The sequence below is a fragment of the Taudactylus pleione genome, unplaced genomic scaffold, assembly GCF_031769625.1.
Source record: "Taudactylus pleione unplaced genomic scaffold, aTauple2 ptg000216l, whole genome shotgun sequence".
NCBI lineage: Eukaryota > Metazoa > Chordata > Amphibia > Anura > Myobatrachidae > Taudactylus > Taudactylus pleione.
The window spans coordinates 3,540,217-3,559,315 of record NW_028284618.1 but is presented as its reverse complement, the minus strand read 5'-3'; the positions used below and the strand labels follow the sequence as shown (position 1 = coordinate 3,559,315).

Here is a 19,099-nt window from a genome sequence, read left to right as displayed (position 1 = left end):
GGGTCTCGCGCATGCGCACGACGGAGCCGGCTCCCTCGTGCTCATGCGCACTGGGCCAACATCGACCCGCTTGCGAGCGCTCAGTGCTCGCGAGCGGGTCTGAATCAGGCCCTCTGTGCACTCTCCCTACTCTTTGCTACCAATCAAGAATGATGCACATAAATACTACTTTGCAGTATGATATCTCTCAGCAGATGAATGGGATAGACAGCTGATTTGCAAAAGTGAAGAAGAGTTTGTGGTTGTTTCCCACTAGAAAGTGTATTCTTTTCTTCCATTTTACAAATACAATTAATCTTCTCTGAGGATGACCCACTGATATCATGGGTGCAAGCAGACATGTAAAAGCTCTTAAGCAGTGTATAGCCATTAACATACAAGAAGTTACAGCTGTACAGTATTTACATATGTAGTGATAAGATGTGGCCGTACGGTAAATGTAAGTGAATGGAATGTGATAGTTTTGGAATGAAAGCAGTAGTAGAAGTGGCAGTACGGCATACCATTGTATAACAGTCCACTTACACCACTGTACATATTACATGTTATCTGTATCTTTCACCAGCATTACCATAGAGACGCCAGTGAAAAAAAGACATGGTTTGAAGCCCGGGATTTTTGCAGAGCAATAGGAGGTGACTTGCTCAGTATTAGCAGTAAGGTGGAAGAGAAGATAGTAAGAACAATGCTGATGTAAGTATTATTAAAATTTATTTATATTGTGCCAATATACACCATGACAAATACAGTCATAAAGCAAGAAGGGAGGTAAAAGAGCCTTACTCACAAGCTTACAATCTACTGCAGTGTTTCCCAACATCGGTCCTCAAAGCACACTAACAGTCCAGGTTTTAGTGGTATCCATGCTTGAACACAGATGGTTAAATCAAAATAACTGAGGTACTACTTAAGACACCTGTGCTCAAGTATAGATATCCTTAAAACCTGGCCTGTTATTGTGCCTTGAGGACTGTGGCTGGGAACCTCTGATCTACTAGAACACAGGTTCTCAAACTGGGTCCTCAGGACCCTAAACAGTGCATGTTTTCCAGGTCTCCTCACAGAATCACAAGAGAAATAAATAGCTCCACATGTGGTTCTTTTAAAATGTGTCAGTGAGTATGACATACTTACCGACTTTGAATTTCTCCTCCCTGGGAGAAGCCTGGGGAGGAAAAGTAGGTGGGCAGAGTTGGGGGGTCGGGCCGGTCATAATAGCGTCATTAAGCCCCAGCCCTTGCTGTAAATGGCCGCGTTGCATACATTAATTAGGGGGTGGGGCTAAATAACGCTAATATCATAGAATCGCATCATTAGGATCCGCCCCCAATGCACCGATCGCCACTAATAGTCTCCCCATTCTGCCTACTTCACTAGGAAGTGGCCAGAATGCTGGAGAAATGCCTATATTTCCGGGGCCGTGGGGGTTACCTGAAAAATCGGGAGCCTCCCAAGAATTCCGGGAGGGTAGGCATGTATAGAGTATGATGAAGATCCCAGTCCTCCACCCACCCCTAGGTGGAAATGGTATACGCTCGGGGGGAGGGGCAGCGAGAGGGGCGGCAGCAACTTCTGTCCACTTCTTTACTCGTTTGAAGGTTTGATACATCTCCCCCATGGTTTGGATTATTTACCATAGCGGGCCCATGTGAGTAATTGAGTCAGCTGATCATTAATAAATGTGTAGAGGTGGAGTTGATAACAATCAGGCTAGCTTAGTATAATAATATTTGCATTGCTGGTCCAGAATTACCAGAAGCGTGAGGATATTGGGGTGATGTTTAGCCAACTAGTCTTGTACTATAAGTCATTATTCCAAGAAAAACTTTTGGGAATCGATGCACTGTACTTGTGATTAACTGTTGTAATTAAAATGTAACTTTTATGCAATTCATGAAAATATTGCTATAAAAATGCTCTGATCTCCACAAAGTAGTGTAGTTCAAATGAAAAATAAATAAAAAAAACAATGTGTAACTTTAAATATACATTGCGTACTGTATGTCACAAAACTGGGACTTAGTCATGCTTACCCTGTCAGGCGGTGCTTTTTAAAGGTGGGTCACTCTGTCCCAGAGCACTGTCATTTAATTCTTGAGGGCCATGGGTGCAGCCATGTTGACTCTGATCAGGTGAGCACTAACATTCAGTCTCGACCTGCTGCAGCGCTCACATGATTGCCTCCTCCTGTCCCCTATTTAAGTCTGCATCTGCCACTAGCACATGTAGGAACAATGTGGGTTAGTACTCCTCTGCATATGATTATCACTCACCAAAGAGTAGGTACTACCTCTAATCCACTGCCTCATCCTGCGCTGCTGACTACTGGATTACTGCAAACTGCTGCTCAATGCACTCTGTAGCATTGTGCTGTGTCCAGCTTTCAGTTTGCTCCTTATCAGTCTGTGTTCAAGCACTGGTCCCAGTCCAGTTCAAACCTCTGGTTTTACTCCGGTTAAGCTGCTGTTACTTCTGGTCCCATTCCAGTTCAAGCCTGCGGTTCTACTCTGGCTGAGCTGTTCTCTCCGATCCCATTCCAATTCAAGCCTCCAGTTCCTCTCCGGCTAAGCTGCTATTCTCTCTGGTTCCATTCTGGTTCAAGCCTTAGAGTTTTAGGGGTTCGTGCTCGAGTCTCGGATTCAGCTATCATTCTGGTTGTTGGGTACTGGATTTAGATTCCTCAATGAGGGTTTATGTTCCAGTGACCCAGCTCTGGTAATTGGTTTACAGCATCTGCTAACAGATTCTGGGCAGGCTACTGATTACCTGTATTACTTGCCACTCTGTTCCCTGAGTTCTTGAACACTGGCTCCAGACCCTTATCCCTATATTCAGGGGAAGGGGTTGCACTCCACTGAATTGATTCCAGGGATAGACTGGCAACCTTCGAGGTGTCACTGACCTCCATCCTATTCAAGTGCTCATCTCATCCAGCGTACTCCGTCCTAGAGTCTGACTCAAGTTCATATACCAATTCTGCATACTTCATCCAGGAGTAATATTCAACTACCCTCCAGTATTGGTATCCTTCTTCAAGTTCTACAGTATTCAATTATACAGTTCCTCACAACAGTACCCCCTGAACCTCAGAGACTTATATCTTTTGTTTACATTGTCTTCAGTTGAGCATCTCTGCACCAAGGACTATAATTACCATCTCACGTTTAGTCCTCATTTTACTGTATGCAAAGGAATTACATTAAACCATCTAAATTCCAACTCTTTCCTGGTCCTGGTGTCTCTGCATCTCAACCCAGTTCGGGTCCACCCCTTCCAATACCTCGAGCTGTGACAGTTTGCCCTGGCCACATGAATCCGTCTGGTACCCAGAGCCCTGGGCCTGGATCTGTCCAGGATCTACTGAATTGCCTGGGTAGACAAGAGTCGGCTCAAGTGCAGTTTATGCAATATGTTCAGGATATATCTACTCGCCTGGATAATGTTCAAGCTCTCCTCTCAGGAATATCTAGAGCGGATCTCCAGTCCAGTAATCCTACTTCTGTAACCACTCTGGCAGTGGCCTCTACTCCAGTGCCTCGTCTTCACCTACCTCTTCCCAATAAATTTGATGGGAATCCAAAGCTCTTTCATGGATTTTTAAATCAATGCGAGATTCATTTCGAGTTACAGGCAGCAAGCTTCCCTACTTCCAGAACTCGAGTAGCATACATCATATCACTACTGACCGGTCAAGCCTTGGACTGGGTCTCTCCTCTCTGGGAGAAAGCTGACCCAATTCTTTCCAACTATACTGAGTTCGTAACCACCTTCCGAAGAATCTTTGACGAACCAGGTAGAACGACCTCAGCCTCAAATGATGTGTTACGTCTCTGCCAAGGAAGCAGGACACTGTCAGCCAATATGTGATTCAGTTTTGCACCATAGCCTCAAGCTGACCTGGAATGAGGATGCCTTACTTACAGCCTTTTGGAATGGGTTGTCAGAGAGAATTAAGGATGACCTAGCTTCCCGTAAGCTTCCTTCATCATTGGACGCCTTGATTTCTTTATGTAATAAAGTCGACCTGCGTCACAGAGAGCGAGCCATGGAAAGAAGTCGGTTCGACCGCCCTAAAATATTGTTCTGTTCCTCGAGTTGCTTCGCCCTCTACTATTCCTGATGAGCCTATGCAAGTGAATCATTCTCGACTCTCTGCTGAAGAACGTCAAAGGAGACGTCTAGAAAATCTTTGCCTGTACTGTGCTTCTTCGCACCACTACCTCAAGTCTTGTCCTTCCCATTTGGGAAACGCCCCCTCCTAACCTGTGACAGAGGGGTTAGGTTAGGAGTATCTATGAAATCGCACAAGGAAACTGACCCCACTCTCATTGCCTTGTTGGAAGAGAACCTAGTATTCCAAGGTGTTCTCGTCTTGCTTGACTCGGGGGCTGCCGGGAATTTCCTCACTTTGGTCTTTGTTCACAGACATCGCATATCCAATGAGTGGCTACCACAACCAGTCTCTTTAACTGCTATAGATGGTAATCGAATCATTGGTGGGAGACTTACTCATCGCTCCCAAACTTTGAAGCTCAAAGTTGGGTCGCTTCACGTGGAAACCATGTCCTTCCTTGTCATTCCTAAAGCCTCTCATGAAATGATTTTGGGCCTCCCATAGCTTCAAAGACATAACCCTCGTATCAATTGGACGTCCTTGCAAATTGTCTCCGGGAGTTCATTCTATTTTCAGAACTGTCTTCTTCAAATTGTTCCTATCCGAAATTCCTGTGGGAAATCTCTAGAAGGTCTTCCTGAGACCTATCAGGACTTCTCCGATGTCTTCAATAAACAAGGAGCTGAAACTCTCCCTCCACATCGTGAATGGGACTTCCTATTGACTTGGTGCCTGGAAAACTCTGCCGCGTGGACGAGTCTATCCCTCTCGTTACCAGAGACCCAATCCATGTCTGAGTATATTACAGAGAACTTGGAGAAAGGGTTTATCCGTCCCTGCAGCTCGCCCGTGGGAGTAGGTTTCTTTTTCGTGAAGAAAAAAGACGATGGCCTTCGTCCCTGCATCGACTGTCGTGGACTCAGCGACATTACCATCAAGAATCGTTATCCACTCCCACTCATTACAGAACTGTTCGATAGAGTGAAGGGTGCTTCTGTGTTTACCAAACTTGACCTAAGGGGTGCATATAATCTGATTAGTATACACGAAGAAGATGAATGGAAGACTGCGTTCAACACCAGGGACGGGCACTATGAATATCTAGTGATGCCCTTCGACCTCAGCAATGCCCCGGCAGTCTTCCAATATTTCGTTAATGAGATCTTCCGAGACCTTTTGTACAAGTCAGTCGTAGTTTACTTGGATGATATTTTAATCTTCTCCCAAGACCTTCAGACGCATCGATCCCAAGTCAAGGAAGTTTTGCTTTGCTTAAGAAAAAAACCTTCTTTTCTGTAAGTTAGAGAAATGCACCTTCGAGACCTCAACCATTCCCTTCCTAGGATATATTATCTCTGGAACCGGTCTACAAATGGATCCACAGAAATTGCAAGCCGTTCTCGACTGGTCTTTGCCTACCACCTTGAAATCCATTCAGCGGTTCTTGGGATTCGCCAACTACTACCGCAAGTTCATCAAGGGCTTCTCTTCCATGGTGGCTCCTATTACAGTTCTCACCCAGAAAGGTGCTAAACCCGGTGTATGGTCTCTTGAGGATATTTCGGCTTTCCACCAGCTGAAGCAAGCTTTCATCTCAGCGCCAGTTTTGAAGCAGCCTGACGTGACCCGTCCCTTCATCCTTGAAATAGATGCCTCTATGGAGGGGGTGGGAGCTGTTCTCTCGCAACGATCCATTGATGGCAAGTTACACCTCTGCTGCTTCTTCTTTCGAAGATTCCTACCTGCAGAAAGGAATTACCCAATTGGAGACCAAGAACTCCTGGCGATTAAGCTGACGTTAGAGGAATGGCGTTATTTGCTAGAAGGAGCCTCGTACCCCATTTCAGTCTTCACAGACCATAAGAACCTGCTTTACCTACAGACAGCCCAGTGTCTAAACTCCAGACAGGCCAGATGGGCGCTATTTTTCTCCTGTTTTGATTTCAAACTCTCCTACCGTCCAGGTCCTCAGAATACTAAGGCTGATGCCTTATCTCGCTCCCTGGATTCTGAACAAGAGAACATGTTGGAACCTCCTCCTCCAATTCTGGATACCACATCCTTTGCCTCTACCAGGCTTATGTCTGATCCTGGCTTATGTCTGAAATCTTAGACTTCACATTCCGTCTATGAAATTTGCCCCATGATTCATTGGTCCATTCTCAGTGGAAAAGGTTATCAACCCAGTGGTGGTCAAGTTGAAGTTACCTCCTGTTTTATGAATCCCTAATTCATTCCATGTATCTCTCCTGAAACCTCTGGTTTTGAATACATTTCAAAGATCTCTCCCTAAGACACTTAGTATCCACACTCAGCGTGGACAGGAATTAGAGATCCAAAAGATTCTGGATTCCAGCTGTAGCTATGGAGATCTCCAATACCTCATTGACTGGAAGGGCTATGGCCCAGAAGAAAAAACTTGGATTTTCGCTATTGACGTCCATGCCCCCGCTATTGACGTCCAAGCCTTCCACGTCAAGTTTCCTCACAAGCCTAGGAAGTGTCCAGAGTCCACTTTTAAAAGGGGGGGTTACTGTCACAAACCGTGCTAGAGACCTCCGGCTGAGACCCCTGCATCTCCCCATGCGCTTATGTCATCGTGCTTTGCTGAGTCACCGGTCACTCCTGTCAGTGGAATCCAGAGTGGGGCCTATGCCTGAAGGTGGTTTCCTGCATCCCCGCTGTTGCCTAGGTGTCCCAGCCACACCTCCATGCACTTCCTGCACTTCAGTGTGTCAGACCTCCGGATCATGGGCGCGGCCATCTTGGATCAAGTCAGGTGGTCCAGATCCACCCAGTCAGCAGCACTCTCCAGTTGCTCCAGTCAATCATCATCCAACCAGGGGTATAAAAGCCCTTCCCTGAATCTCATTGCCAGTACAATAGTGCTCTTTGCTACAGCAAGACCTATGTTCCTTAGCTCCGCTGGTTTCCTTTCCAGTTTGCCTGCTTCGAGTTCCTGTATACTCCAGTCGGGAGCACTCCTGCTCACATCCAGCACACTCCATCCCGGAATCCTATTCAAAGTGCTTCACCCAATCCAGCACACTCCATCCCGGAGTCCTATTCAAAGTGCTTCACCCAATCCAGCAACTCCATCCCGGAGTCCTATTCTAAATGCTTCACCCAATCCAGCACACTCCATCCCGGAGCCCTATTCAATCCCATCCAGATTACTCCATCCCGGAGTCTGACTCAAGTTCATATACCAATTCTGCATACTTCATCCAGGAGTTATATTCAACTACCCTCCAGTATTGGTATCCTTCTTCAAGTTCTACAGTATTCAATTCTACAGTTCCTCAGCACAATACCCCCTGAACCTCAGAGACTTTTATATTTTGTTTACAGTGTCTTCAGTTGATCATCTCTGTACCAAGGACTATAATTACCATCTCACGTTTAGTTCTCATTTTACTGCAAGCAAAGGAATTACATTAAACCATCTAAATTCCAACTCTCTCCTGGTCCTGGTGTCTCTGCATCTCAACCCAGTTCGGGTCCACCCCTTCCAATACCTCGAGCCGTGACACCTAAACGTGACAGTATGTAAATATGTTATGTCTAGTATTAACAACAAAATGTATTGTCTACAGTTGAGCATGTAGAAGAAATACTAAGTATTTATTATTTTATTTTAAGGGAAGTTCGTGTTTACCTTCTGTATTCCATCTGGATTGGTCTAGTGACCAGTGACCCAGATGAAAGCTATTCGTGGTCAGATAATACACCTGTAAGTAATTCATTATACTGTATGTTGTGATTGAATTATACATCTCTTTTAATAGATTGTTATTACTGTTTTAACTTATTACTGCTTTCATATAATGTTGTGGCAGATGTCATAGGGGCCTGCCTATTCATCATCAAAGGCCGTAAGGCCTCCGATGATTAAATATTGAACTTCCTGCAAGGGATACTCAATTATCCAACTCGCAGCGGTTGAAACTTTGCACTGGAGGAATTCATCATTGCTCCACTGAGGGGACAGCTGCTCCAAAAAGCATTTGTTCCAGTGGTTAGTATAGCACCCAGGACCAGCTCTAGGTGCGTTCGACCAGTGCGGTCGAATAGGGGCGCCACCCATAGAGGGCACACCCCTCCCCAACATCTCAATTTCGGGAGGTTGGGGACCCCCACTGCCGCAGCAGTGCCGGACCCCCGGAGTGTGAATGGATGCTGCGCGCATCCATTCACTGATGGGAGAGGGCTAGGGGAAGCCCATCCAGTGACGGAGGGCTGGGTTTTACCCCCAGCCTGACGTTATTTAGAGGCGTGCCATGCGGGCACGCCTCCAAATAATGTCACTTAGAAGGTGTGGCCTATGGAAATTAGGCCATGCCCTCAATTTCGGTCGCGCTCAGACCCCTGGAGCCAGCCCTGATCACAGCTACTTCTGTAGCTGAATTACTTACCTGCTTCCCATCATCCCGGCTACGCATGCGTGACCTCCGGATCCCTCGCTGCATCCCTGGAACTCCTTCCCATAGGAAGGAGCGGGGGTCCCGAGAACATGCGCCATCTGAAGATGTCGCTTGTTCTCAGAAGCAAACTCCAAAAACTTTCAGTTTTCAGAGTTTGCTGAATACCAACTAGTGTTTCCACATGGTTACCGGATCATTAATCATAAGAAAAATAGACCCCATAGTCTGTTGCATTGTTATGTTCTAAATCAGAAATTATTAACCAGATACATTTCTGGGACCACACGGGCAGCTCTATATCCTTACATGAAGCCACACACACTTTTTCTCAATAATATGGTAAAAGAATGCATTTATTCAAAGAAATAGACACCGAACTGTAATAATGGTGTGTAGTCACTTTGTTGACAGTCACTATGTCCCCTGTGTCTCTCCAGTCTTGTGCCCGCCAGTGTCTTCTTCATCTCTGTCCTCCCTCTGGCTCTCTCTCTCTGTCATCCATGTCATCCCCGTCTCCGACTCTCTATAATCTGTGCCCCCTCCACCCAACAGGGGGTGGGGCCAGAAGGAGTGTTGCAGTTGGAGGTGAGGCAATTGGGGACCTGCAGGGGGGGCAGCTACAAGTGCTGATAGGTGTCTTCCCTTTTTGCTTTGCACTGCTCTTGTCCGTTGCTCTAACCCATATTGCTAACCCCACCCTGCTCCTTCCTGCCTTCTTTCTTTTGCAGCTTCACATTAACCTATTAGCGGCGAGTAAGGGTTAGGCACTAGGGGGAGGGTTAGGCACTAAGGGAGGAGGGTTAGGTTTAGGCATTGGTTAGGGGGAGGTTAGGTTTAGGCACTAGGAGGGGGGTTTAGGTTTTAGGCACCGGTGGAACCTGGGAGAGACGGTTAGGGGTAGGGTAATGGGTTAGGTGAGGCTTTTCTTACTTCTAGGCATCAGTATTGTAACCTGGTCGGGATGCCAGCATCGAGATTCTGACTCATCCTGTATATTTCTATATAATATAGATAAATAATATAATTAAGATAGGTATCTACACAATAAATCATATTTTGATAATTAATTCATAGAACACAGTTTATGGAAAAGCTGATGAACAGCATTGGCTCCGTGGTTGCTAATTTACTAACAGTAAAAAAGTTTAATATTTTAGAGTCGGAGATCATTAAATATATTGCTCCTAGATTACATTACAAATACTACTGATTGTCCAAATGCTTAATGCATCAGTAGAAATGTACAGATGTGCCCAGGTACATTGTGGGTGATTGCGCCACAAACGTGTGCATGCATTGCGCTATGCGATTCCCCGTGCCTGCATATGCTACTGTACATTATGGCATGCACTGCGATCACACCTTTCATTCCTATAGAGGCACAGTTGTATATGCAGTGTGAGTACCCGATCACATATGTTTGTCTTGCGCTATGCATGGCACGATTAGCTGCAACAACAGCAAGGATGTAGCTGGGCAGATCTGTATGCTGTTAGTGAATAGTTTTAACATTATCATTAACATTGTCAAGGTTTGGCAACGCTGATGGGGATCTATTTTTGGGGGTTTCGACCCACAATTTAGCATGCCTGTACAAGAGTGTATATCCCCTTATTACCTCCCAACTGTCCCGATATGGGGATCTCAACAGGGGTGGAGTTTTGATGAAAAGTGGGTGTTTCTGGGCAGATTAGGGCAGAGAGGGATGGAGCTAATTATGCTCTGATTTTGCATTTCTACACTTTGAGAGGTAATTAAAAATGATTCCTTTAATTTCTGGTAGTCAGTAGCCGTAGCTAGAAACGATATCGCCAAGATGAGAAGCAGTTCTGATGCCCCCAAAGCCCTCATTTTTAACCATATGAACCTCAAAATATAAATTCCCTATGATTCCCTTTAGATTTAAAGGTTGCCGTTCCTCTTACACAGCCATATTTACTTCCTGGCTCAAGCTATGGTCTATGAATGTGAGGTGTATCAGACCTCCTAAAGAGTGGAGGAGTTGAGAAGTTGACCATAGCAACCAATCCGCTTCTAGCTATCATTTTATAGACTGTACTTTCTAAATGATAGGTAGAAGCTGATTGATTGCTGTGGGCAGCTTCTCCACTTGTCCACTACTCCACTGTTTATAAAGCTTGATACATCTTCCGTATAATATGTTAGATGTTGGAGTGCCAGACCAGAGGACACATCACCATCTCTATCATTAGCTGTATAATAATATCCTTTCTCTGTGTTCTATCTTAGATGGTCTATGAGAACTGGAAATATGGAGAGCCAAACAACTACCAAGGGGTAGAGCTGTGTGGAGTGATAGTTCCTAATCACTACTTGAACTGGGATGACAGATACTGTGAAGTTCCTACAGACTGGATCTGTGAGCTGAGAAAAGGTACAGTATACTTGACGACTTTATAGTTGTCCTTCCGGACTTCTTCCAGAGACCAGAGATGCAGCTGACCCCTTTGGGGGATGGGCTCGGGATCTTTCGGCATTAGAGCCCACCCATCATGGCAAAATACCACAAATCGCATAAAAATGGTCATTTTGGCCCCGTCCCCAGGGCCATAGTGAGCCAGACTAGACAAATCCAGGTGGGGTGCGATCAGCGTGATCGCTCGCCCCCCCTCCACACAGGCAGAGTAGACTGCTGCTGCTGCTTCTACTGCAGCCCAGCACACAGCAGCCAGGACCCTCCAACAAGCCCGGGCGTGGGTAATTACTACTCGCTTCACCCCCTCTCAGCTCCAATGCCCACCACCTCCCCATGTAGCCACGATTCCCGGCACTAAAACAATTGGGATTTGCAGTTTGTGGTGCATTTGCTGCAGATTTGCACCACTGTCTTTAGTGTTACAGCACTTTGGTGTATGAACTTCCAAGTTACTAAAAGGGGAGGAAGGCCCTGTCGCATGGCAATATTCATCAGGGCTGTCATCTTCCTGGTGTCTTCCAGACACCAGGAAGATGACATTCTAACTGGGCACAGAGGCCTGAGGATGGCACCATCACTGCCCCACTGTTCCTGCATTTGGCTCACAGCAGGGTGCCCGGACACAGCTCCTGCTCCTGGTGCCTGCAGCCCCACCCCTTGAAGTGATGCCATGAGATCACATGTTTGGGGACAAGGCCAGAACAGGGCAGGAAATAGCCCTGCTCCAGCACTGATGTCTGTATGTGATTTTTGGGGTTCTCTGCAGGGCCAGGGCTAGCCCTGAGGGACAATGTACCGGGGACCTTTTTTATTGCACCTTCATCCCCACTTTTTACCTTAGTAGGCAAGAGATTGGGGCAGCAATCGTTCTACCTGTGACTGAAAGTGTGGTGCTTGGCTGTAACATCATATCTAAGAACCACTATGGAGGAGCAGCAGCAGATAGCATCACATGTAAGAACTTTCAGGCTGCGCCTCCTTCATGTCTGTGTAGGGGGCCGCTGTGGCATTAAAAACACTCAATCAATGACATTATGTCGCTCAGTGTTACAGTATATGCGATAGCACACATGCTGTACTGAACATTTACTGTTTAAATTAGGGATGTGCAGGCTCGGTTTTACTCGGATTTACTCAGTTCTTATCGCCACTTTACCGCAAATTCGGATTTATTATATTGGCTAACCAAAACACATGATAGGCGATAGCCAATAAAATGCCGTTTAAAGATCCGAGTAAATCCGAGTAAAACCGAACCCGCTCACCCCTAGTTTAAATAAAGCTGGGTACACACTGGCAGATATATTGGCCGATCAATTGATTGGCCAATATATTAGGTGCCTGTCAGACAGTGTATACCAGTGATATGTCTGTTTACAACGTCATTTGCAGACATATCGCATCGGCTGCGCTGCACAGACGATGCCCACTATATTTGCAGATAAATTGGGGCATCGTGCAGTGTGTACGGGTGGTCAGTCGACCTCTCGTACACTTACAGCAGAGCCCACGAGGAGAGGGTGAGACATGCCCCCCGGTCAGTGTGACCCCGTGGCCAGATGATGCTTGTTCAGTGTGTATGAACAACCTTCATCTGCAGATATACTGTATCTGTTAGGTGTATACCCAGCTTTAGAGATGAGCGGGTTCGATTTTCAAAAAACTTAACCCACCCAAATTTCATATTTCCAACGGGATCCGAGTCCAGACTCTGTTATTTCCGTCGGGCTCGGATCCCAAACTAGGCAAAATTTCATCTTCCTGGTGTCTGGTGTTGTTTATTTTATATAATATAAAATATAAACATTCCTCCCTCGTGTTCGGGCATCATTTCACACTGGAGATCCAAGTGATAGGTTGTAGTTAGGCAGGCAGGGCTCTCTTAAGCCGGGTACACAGTAGATGTGCCAACATATCGTCCACATTGCTATGTTGCTGAAAATGCGTGCTTTCGCCCGTTGGGCAATATTGTCAGCGGGTGCCATGTTGCCGAATACAGCATGGCCCCCACTGTCAATCCATCGCTCCCGGGACCCACCACTGGGTACACATCGTTAAGTGTGTACCCAGCATTAGTTGTACATTGCATTAAAAAAAACTTTAAAAAGTGATAGCGTTTAGAAGCAGCTAAAAAAAAGTGTGGAATAAAAAAAGAAACTTCATTAGGAGCACGGTGTGTACTCTTTGTCATTTAGGAGCAGTGAACTACTGATCTTGGGGTAATTTGTTAAAAAAAAACTGTGACTTTGTTCAGGGCCAGGCATTGTTAAAAAAAACTATTTTTTTAAAAAGTTGTGTTTTTTTCCAGACAGGCCAGGCAGTGGTACTGTGTTTAACAACAATAACAGTCAGTAGGTGCTGTGCCACCGCTTTAATATCTGTGCAGTGAGTTGCAGTCTTGTGGTCACTTCTTAAAAATAGAAGGAAGAGATGTTTTGCTTATCCATGGTCAACAAGCATTTCTGTTGACTGCTGTATAAAGATACAAACAAAACCACAATGTTTCATTAGAATTCCTAATTGGCTCATTAAGGACCACCTGTAGGAACAAGTATATGTAGGAGCAAGGTAGTCCTATTCTATCACCTTTGAAAAAGCCACAGGTCACGTGATGAAACGCGTCAGACGGGATTTAGCTAATTGATACACTGTTGCTGGTGTCAGTTGACACATGTATCACGGATATCCCCACTAAGGATCTGGCAGTTCCCATCCTGTGCTTTGGACCCAGCGGCTCCACTTCTGCCGGCGGCACATGATTTGGCTGTGCACACGCTTATTAGTGCCATTAGTAACATTGAAAGATGGATTGCAAATGCACAGCCTTTCACTATTATTATAAATTAATGCAGGTAACAGGGCACTAGATGGCAGAAATGATATTGTATACAGTAATTTTAGGTCACATTGTACCACCTTATGAGTCCAGAGATGTCATATTCTAGATTGTAAGTGGTCTAAATGGCAGTTCTGGTTGTTTCACAATATTATCACTTCATTAGAATACACAAAACAGAAGTGACACTTTAAAGTGAACATGTTACATACAGGTAGTGGAGGCAGCCTTACTGTGGCCTGTATCACTATCCATGACAACGCGACCAATCATTCCATCGTGACTTTAAAACATTTGTGTCTGTGGTGCCTGGAGTTATACTGCACTATGACATCCAACAGCCATTTCTCTTAGTGGAACATGCAGGTCTGTTATTAGAATTCTAATAGAGTTTTGCCGGGTACACACTAGACGATATCTCGTCTGATCCGGGTCCTGTGAAATTGCAAGCTGGGTCCCATATGGCTCTGCCTGTCAATCAGTCAGAGGCATACGCAGGACCCATTCTGGTGTGAGTGCGGTCGACATGATCATAATACAATTCTATTACACTCTATACAGATATAGAACACTACATCCCCCAAAATCACCTGATCACCGAACACAATCATCAGGGCTTGCGCAATGTCGTAAGCATTGCAGGGAGGTGTCAGGCTGGAGAGGCAGCTCAACTCTGCCGGACGATTTTTTTAATGTAATTTCCTGCTCTGTGAGTCCCAGCATCTACTCTCTGCATCTGATCATCTCCTCTTCTTGTCACGAACCTGTCTAGTTTTCACCTTTTGCCTGTTGACTTACCACTGCCAGCTGTCTCCATTGATCTGTATGTGTAATTAGCCTGGAGGACCTGTTCTGATCATGCTGGCTGCAGCACTTCTCCCTGCATTCCTTCCACAGTGATTATTTCACCTGGGCTCTCCTCTGTCTGTGAGCATTGCTAATCTTGATTGGAATCGCAGGTGTGGTTCTGATTCTCAGTGCTACAGAGATGAGTACTCCCTCTGCATGTTGTGCCTTCCACCACTCAGAATGCTACTGCCAGACCACCTGTCCATATCCACCACATGCAGCCAGACCCAGGGTATATATATCCTCCCCTGATAGCATTCTGGGCCTGAACATCTCATTACTTCCCATGGTGTATGGTTCGTGCTGTTTTTGTGTACAAGTGTATCCCTGGCTCCAGCTGACAGCAACCCCTGGTGCATTCAGAAAACCTGCTAGTTCCCAGACCAGTTCATCTCCCCTGGCAATCCAGAAAACCTGCTACAGCAATACCTGGCAATCCAGAAAACCTGCTACAGCAATACCTGGCAATCCAGACATCCTGCTACAGCAATACCTGGCAATCCAGACATCCTGCTACAGCAATACCTGGCAATCCAGTAATCCTGCTAGTTCCCAGGCCAGTGCAACTCCTGTTTTCAGCTTCAGCTATAAGTGAGTTCCTGTGCCCCAGACCTTAGTCCTGTGCTCTGCTGCTAGCCCTTCTCCTGGGTGGTCCCTGGCACCCTGCAAACCTGCATCGTACTTCTTGCTGTGGATCAACTCCTGCTCCATCTACCTACCCACTCACTCCCTGAACCTAAAATCCCAAACCTACCCATTCCTTCCTGAACCTGTTATTCCCAATGACCCTATCCAGCCTGCACCTGAGTTCCAGTCTTTGTCACAGCATTTCCGGATTACCCTGTTTAGCCCTCGTCTCAGCATTACCTAATTTCTCTTCAGCCATTGTCGCATCACTCCAGTCCAGAGTCAAGTTCCAAGTTCTTCAGTTCAATCCACGTTATTCCAGTCCAGAGTCAAGTTCCAAGTTCACCAGTTCAAATCAACAAGTCTTCCTGCCGGTCCCAGTCCGGTTCCTCCAAGCTCCTGTCATTTATCATCAAAGGCAGTTCTCACTGCTACATAAATCTTGCAATAGAGCTATCTACGTCATCTGTGGTTCCAGTCATGTCGGTCTCCGTTGAATCCCACTCATCACCTGAGACAGGTAACTCACAGACACCATTCATGACACTTCTTTCCTTCCCCCATCACCTCTGATGCAGTCATCTTCTTAATGTAACACTTTTCAAAATACTGTCATTCTTATTAATATACAGTCATACCTGGGACTCAACCCTGTCACCTCTCGCTTTGTAGTCAGACACTTTACCAATGGATCCATTTTGTACTGATTTAGAAATGTGTGAATGTTTACTATATAAGGGGACAAATTTATAATACACCCTAGCGCCGGCCCTGATAATCATGATGCAATCTATTACTCTAGTCTATACAGACATAGAACACTACACCACCAACATGACCTGACCACCCGACATAATCATAATACTAATTTATTACACTTTATACTAGGGATGAGCGGGTTCGGTTCCCTGAGAACCGAACCCACCCGAACTTCGGGGATCCGGGGCGATCCGAGCCCAAGCTCGGATCTCCCTGTCTGCCCCGGATCCCTCTCCCGAGGCAAAACCTCGAGATCTGCTGTCGGATCTCGAGGTTTTGCCTCGAGCGGCCATTTAAAAAAAAATGCCTTTGCCTTTAATGGGCAAAGTGCTGATTGGCTGACAGAGCCGTCTGTCACGGCTCTCAGCCAATCAGCATTATGGTGCTCATTTGCATGTAGCACGGACTCGTGAGATCCGTGCTACATGCATCTGTGTGATTGACAGTGACACAGAGCACAGATGGGTCAGTGAGACCCGTCTGTGCTGCTGTGTATTTCAATGACACAGATGCACGCACGGACCAGGAGATCCGTGCTACTTGCATCTGTGTCATTGACACAGAGCACTAACGGGTCCGTGAGACCCGTCTGTGCTGCTGTGGTAAATAAAAAAAAAAAAACCTGTGTAAAAAGAGAAAAAAATGGCGTGCCCCCCCCCCCAAAAAAAGAGCAACCAGCCCCGGGCATTAGTGACCCAGTGCTGGGTGTGCTTAAATACAGGGGACAAACGACATAGGGGTCCCCTGTACTTAAACACAACCAGCACCGGGCTAGTCAGAACCAGCGCTGGGTGCCAAAATACGGGGGACAAACGACGTAGGGGTCCCCCGTATTCTGCGCAACCAGCTCTGGGCTCTGATCCGGTCCTGGTTCTGGAAATACAGGGGAAAAAAATGAGTAGGGTTCCCCTGTATGTTCCAGAACCAGCACTGGACTTTTTCTAGCGGGGGGCTGATGCCACAGCCAGGGGAGCCCTTTCACCGGGCCCCCCAGCTGCAGCATCAGCCCTGACCGCTAGTCAGCCCAGGCCGGGGATCCCTGGAGAGCTGGGGACCCCCCCAATAAAGGGGTCACCCTCTCCAGGGCACCCCAGGCCCAGGCTGATAGCCCGGGGCTATCCCCGCCACCCCTGGTGGCGGTGGGTGGCGGGTTGATTGTGTGGTGTGGTGTAAATAAAGAATATCAAACATTGTCTTTACAAGTAGAACTGCAAGTCCCAGCAAGCCTGCCCCGCATGCTGGTACTTGGAGAACCACAAGTACCAGCATGCAGGGCATTAAGGGCCCACTAGTACCTGTAGTTCACCTGTAAAAAAATGTTTAAAAAAAACACAGGACACACACACCGTGACAGTATAAGTTTATTAAACATACATACTCACCTATGTAACCCTGTAGCATCGGTCCACTTGTCCGGTAAAGTATCCATAGGGGACCTGTGAAAAAAAACATACTCACCATCTCCTATGCGAGGTTCTGTCCTCTTCGTTCCAAAGTAGGCATCCCCGGACTTGGCAAAAAAAAAAAACGAAAACGCGATCCACGAACTTAGTACCGTTCTATAGAACGGTACTTCCCGAATGAGAGCTTAGCGGCGGGGTATCACCATGGAAACCCCGCTGCTAAGCGTTCATTGGCTGAGAGAGGCCATCTCCCGTCTCTCAGCCAATGAACGGCTCCCTCCATTGTAGTCAATGCTGGGAGCCGCAAGGTTATTAAAGTTTACCCTGCGGTTCCCACCATTGACTACAATGGAGGGAGCCGTTCATTGGCTGAGAGACGGGAGATGACCTCTCTCAGCCAATGAACGCTTAGCAGCGGGGTTTCCATGGTGATACCCCGCCGCTAAGCTCTCATTCGGGAAGTACCGTTCTATAGAACGGTACTAAGTTCGTGGATCGCGTTTTCGTTTTTTTTTTTTTGCCAAGTCCGGGGATGCCTACTTTGGAACGAAGAGGACAGAACCTCGCATAGGAGATGGTGAGTATGTTTTTTTTCACAGGTCCCCTATGGATACTTTACCGGACAAGTGGACCGATGCTACAGGTTACATAGGTGAGTATGTGTACATGTGTGTGTGTGTATGTATGTTTAATAAACTTATACTGTCACGGTGTGTGTGTCCTGTGTTTTTTTAAACATTTTTTTTACAGGTGAACTACAGGTACTAGTGGGCCCTTAATGCCCTGCATGCTGGTACTTGTGGTTCTCCAAGTACCAGCATGCGGGGCAGGCTAGCTGGGACTTGCAGTTCTACTTGTAAAGACAATGTTTGATATTCTTTATTTACACCACACCACACAATCAACCCGCCACCCACCGCCACCAGGGGTGGCGGGGATAGCCCCGGGCTATCAGCCTGGGCCTGGGGTGCCCTGGAGAGGGTGACCCCTTTATTGGGGGGGTCCCCAGCTCTCCAGGGATCCCCGGCCTGGGCTGACTAGCGGTCAGGGTTGATGCTGCGGCTGGGGGGCCCGGTGAAAGGGCTCCCCTGGCTGTGGCATCAGCCCCCCGCTAGAAAAAGTCCAGTGCTGGTTCTGGAACATACAGGGGAACCCTACTCATTTTTTGTCCCCTATATTTCCAGGACCGGATCAGAGCCCAGAGCTGGTTGCGCAGAATACAGGGGACCCCTACGTCGTTTGTCCCCCGTATTTTGGCAACCAGCGCTGGTTCTGACTAGCCCGGTGCTGGTTGTGCTTAAGTACAGGGGACCCCTACGTCGTTTGTCCCCTGTATTTAAGCACACCCAGCACTGGGTTACTAATGCCCGGGGCTGGTTGCTCTTTTTTGGGGGGGTGCACGCCATTTTTTTCTTTTTTTACACAGGTTTTTTTTTTTTTTTTTACCACAGCAGCACAGACGGGTCTCACGGACCTGTCATTGCTCTGTGCCAATCACACAGATGCATGTAGCACGGATCTCCCGGGTTCGTGCTACATGCAAATGGGCACCATAACGCTGATTGGCTTCCTGTCTGCCACTGCAGTGCCACTCCTAGATGGGCCACGTGTTTGTGCCGCCCCCTTGTGTCGCTTAGCATAGTCATCCAG

At 46.8% G+C, this 19,099-nt stretch overlaps 1 protein-coding gene across 1 annotated transcript in view; it reads left to right on the top strand.

Moving 5' to 3' along the window:
* LOC148517455 (macrophage mannose receptor 1-like) overlaps positions 1-19,099 on the top strand; it is a 241,604-nt gene that overhangs the window by 109,766 nt on the left and 112,739 nt on the right. The window contains exons 13-15 of the mRNA XM_088478643.1: positions 566-693; positions 7,757-7,847; positions 10,789-10,933. Of these exons, the coding sequence (XP_088334769.1) occupies positions 566-693; positions 7,757-7,847; positions 10,789-10,933 (364 nt within the window). The remainder of the gene's footprint in view (positions 1-565; positions 694-7,756; positions 7,848-10,788; positions 10,934-19,099) is intronic.